Source organism: Limulus polyphemus, unplaced genomic scaffold (genome assembly GCF_000517525.1).
Source record: "Limulus polyphemus unplaced genomic scaffold, Limulus_polyphemus-2.1.2 Scaffold16703, whole genome shotgun sequence".
In the NCBI taxonomy this organism is placed as follows: Eukaryota; Metazoa; Arthropoda; class Merostomata; order Xiphosura; family Limulidae; genus Limulus; species Limulus polyphemus.
In genome coordinates, this window is record NW_013682313.1 from 1 (window position 1) to 2686 (window position 2686).

Below are 2686 nucleotides of genomic sequence, written 5' to 3' on the forward strand. Positions count from 1 at the left end.
AACTTGTCCCATGATATACTCTAGTATAAAAACCTATTGTCTGACAACTTGTCCCATGCTGTTCTCAATTACACAAATCTCCCATATGAAAACTTGTCTTATGTTGCCTTCCAGTATTCGTACCTGTCATTTGTATTATTTGTCCACAGTATTCAAACCTTTCATCTGCCAACTTGTTTTATTTGTCCACAGTATTCAAATCTTCGATCTGCTAACTCCTTTAATTTGTCTACAGTATCCTTATCTGTATGGTCTTCCGTACTAAGAGTGTATCAATAGGGTTTAAGACACAACAACCCATCTTGAAGACAACCTAATAATTCATCAAAAGAAGGATGCGAATAATCATCTTGGTATAAATACAACAGGTCATACTGAGGTCAACATAACATAATAACAGTTTAATAAGTTCCCTAATGTCAACATTAAAAAATGTACTGATAATTCATCTCGATGTCTGGAATGAATTCAGTAATTCATTTTGAGGCCAAAGTAACAAGTATTTCTGAGATAAAGTAATTTTACTTTAGTGTATAATTGGTGACATTTTTTTTAGATTTGAGAAATTAATCGAATATTAATAAAGATAACAAGATTGGGAACATTAACGTATTTCATCTAGTGAAGTATCCTTACCCATGATGAAATGTGTACTGATCCATAGCATCTTCATTGTGTTTATCGTCTTCGATGGAACAAGATGATAGCAATATAGCATTATGCCAACAGCAGATAAAGTAAGAGTGAAATTCTCTAGTGTTCCATAAACAAGACAAATATACGGGTTGTAGGCATACGAATATCCAATATAACGTATCGCATATGCTACAAAAGCTACAATAATGACATTGACATAACCAATATTTTTGGTTATCCAAGTGGAGAAGGTTGTCATTGGAATACTTGTACCAACACCAATAGTTAAAATCACCCCCAATAAGAAAGCAGGTGAACCCAGTTCACTCTCAAGGAACCAGAAGAGAAAATTTTCTAGAAAGCCCCAAGATATTCCTAAAATTAAGACGTGAAAGAGGATCACATATATTTCTGACTTTGCAAGAAGAATCTTCAAGTTTTTACAAGCTTTCTTGGAACATATTTTCGTGCTGAAGTCAACAAAAAGAGACACGAAAGCTCCTGCTATGTAGAGTGTAGCATATAGGTAGAAACAAGGACTGTAGTCCTTAGTGTCTTTACCTGCACTCAGCAGGTCGACCAGTCCGCCACTGATTGGAGCAAAGGAACATACAGCAACTGCCTGCCACATACGTTGGTAACCAATATCTGCATCTAGCTCTTTTATAACAGCTATAGATGTGGCATCAAACAGACCATTTAAAATCCCTATTCCCAAAGATACGCTTAAACGAATTGTGAGATACATCCAGAAAGTTCTAGAATATCTCTTCTCAGATGCAAGCTGTGTTCCAACACATGTAGCGGCATTACCAGCGCTTCTTACGTCACAAGAAATGTGGCAACTTTCAAACAAAAACAATTTATTTGTAGAACCACATATTAAATTTCGATACTGGGCTCCACCGTGAGTGATATTACCCTTAATAATATAAATTAAAACATTTCTAGGCAACTTGTTAAACTTTATGGACTCAACTAAGTTTGAAATCTCAAAGGTAAGTGTCGTATTAGCTGTAAGTTTTCCACAAGACTTTTCTTCTGTGTTCACAAAACAGTAATCAATGGTGTTTCGAGACTGTACTTGTGATGAACAGTTTGTTGAGCAGTTTTTTATTTCTAACACCAGGTGATCAAGAGAATTTGGATTTCGAATAGAACAAGAGTTATTTGTTAATAGATAAAAGTAGGTAAAGTTTGATGAAAGAGAGCACTTCATGCTAAAATCCAAATTATCGTGTGTCATCTTTGTTTCAACAACTGGAACGAATGTTAGCCCTAAGCAAGTGGTGGCGGAAAATATCAGAAAGAAACAAAGTAGTAACCTAATGTTGCCAATACGATTAGCAAGGACTCTAACGAAAGGCATTACAAACAAACCAATCAAAGGCTGGACAGCAAGTATGATGGCTGTTTGTGTCAGGGGAACTCCCAAGGACTTGAGGTGAACAGGAAAATATGGATAGAGAGTAGCCTGACCTGGAAAAAAAAAAAGAACATTATGTGAGTTTAGAAACAAGACTATCTTACATTATGCGAGTTTAGAAACAACAATATCTTACATTATGAAACAACAATATCTTACATTACGAAACAACACTATCTTACATTATGTGAGTTTAGAAACAACACTATCTTACATTATGAAACAACAATACTATCTTACATTATAAAACAACAATATCTTACATTATAAAACAACACTATCTTACATTATGAAACAACAATATCTTACATTATGAAACAACAATATCTTACATTATGTTGAGTTTAGAAACTACTATCTTACATTATGTGAGTTTAGAAACAAGACTATCTTACATTATGCGAGTTTAGAAACAACATTATCTTACATTATGTGAGTTTAGAAACAATACTGTCTTACATTATGTGAGTTTAGAAACAATACTATCTTACATTATGAAACAACAATATCTTACATTATGTGAGTTTAGAAATAATACTATCTTACATTATGAAACAACAATATCTTACATTATGTGAGTTTAGAAATAATACTATCTTACATTATGAAACAACAATATCTTAC

The 2686-nt window shown here is 33.5% G+C and overlaps 1 protein-coding gene across 1 annotated transcript; it reads right to left on the reverse strand.

The window, feature by feature from the left end:
* Positions 1–589: 589 nt before the first annotated feature.
* On the reverse strand, positions 590–2130 carry LOC106477503. The gene has a single exon (XM_013938058.2). The coding sequence runs from the start codon at positions 2003–2005 to the stop codon at positions 605–607; it is 1401 nt and encodes a 466-aa protein (XP_013793512.2). The 5' UTR covers positions 2006–2130; the 3' UTR covers positions 590–604.
* Between the last annotated feature and the right edge of the window lie 556 nt (positions 2131–2686).

Excerpts from the sequence above, each read along its gene's own strand:
- LOC106477503 (XM_013938058.2), bottom strand. The coding sequence starts at position 2,005 with ATGCCTTTCGTTAGAGTCCTTGCTAATCGTATTGGCAACATTAGGTTA.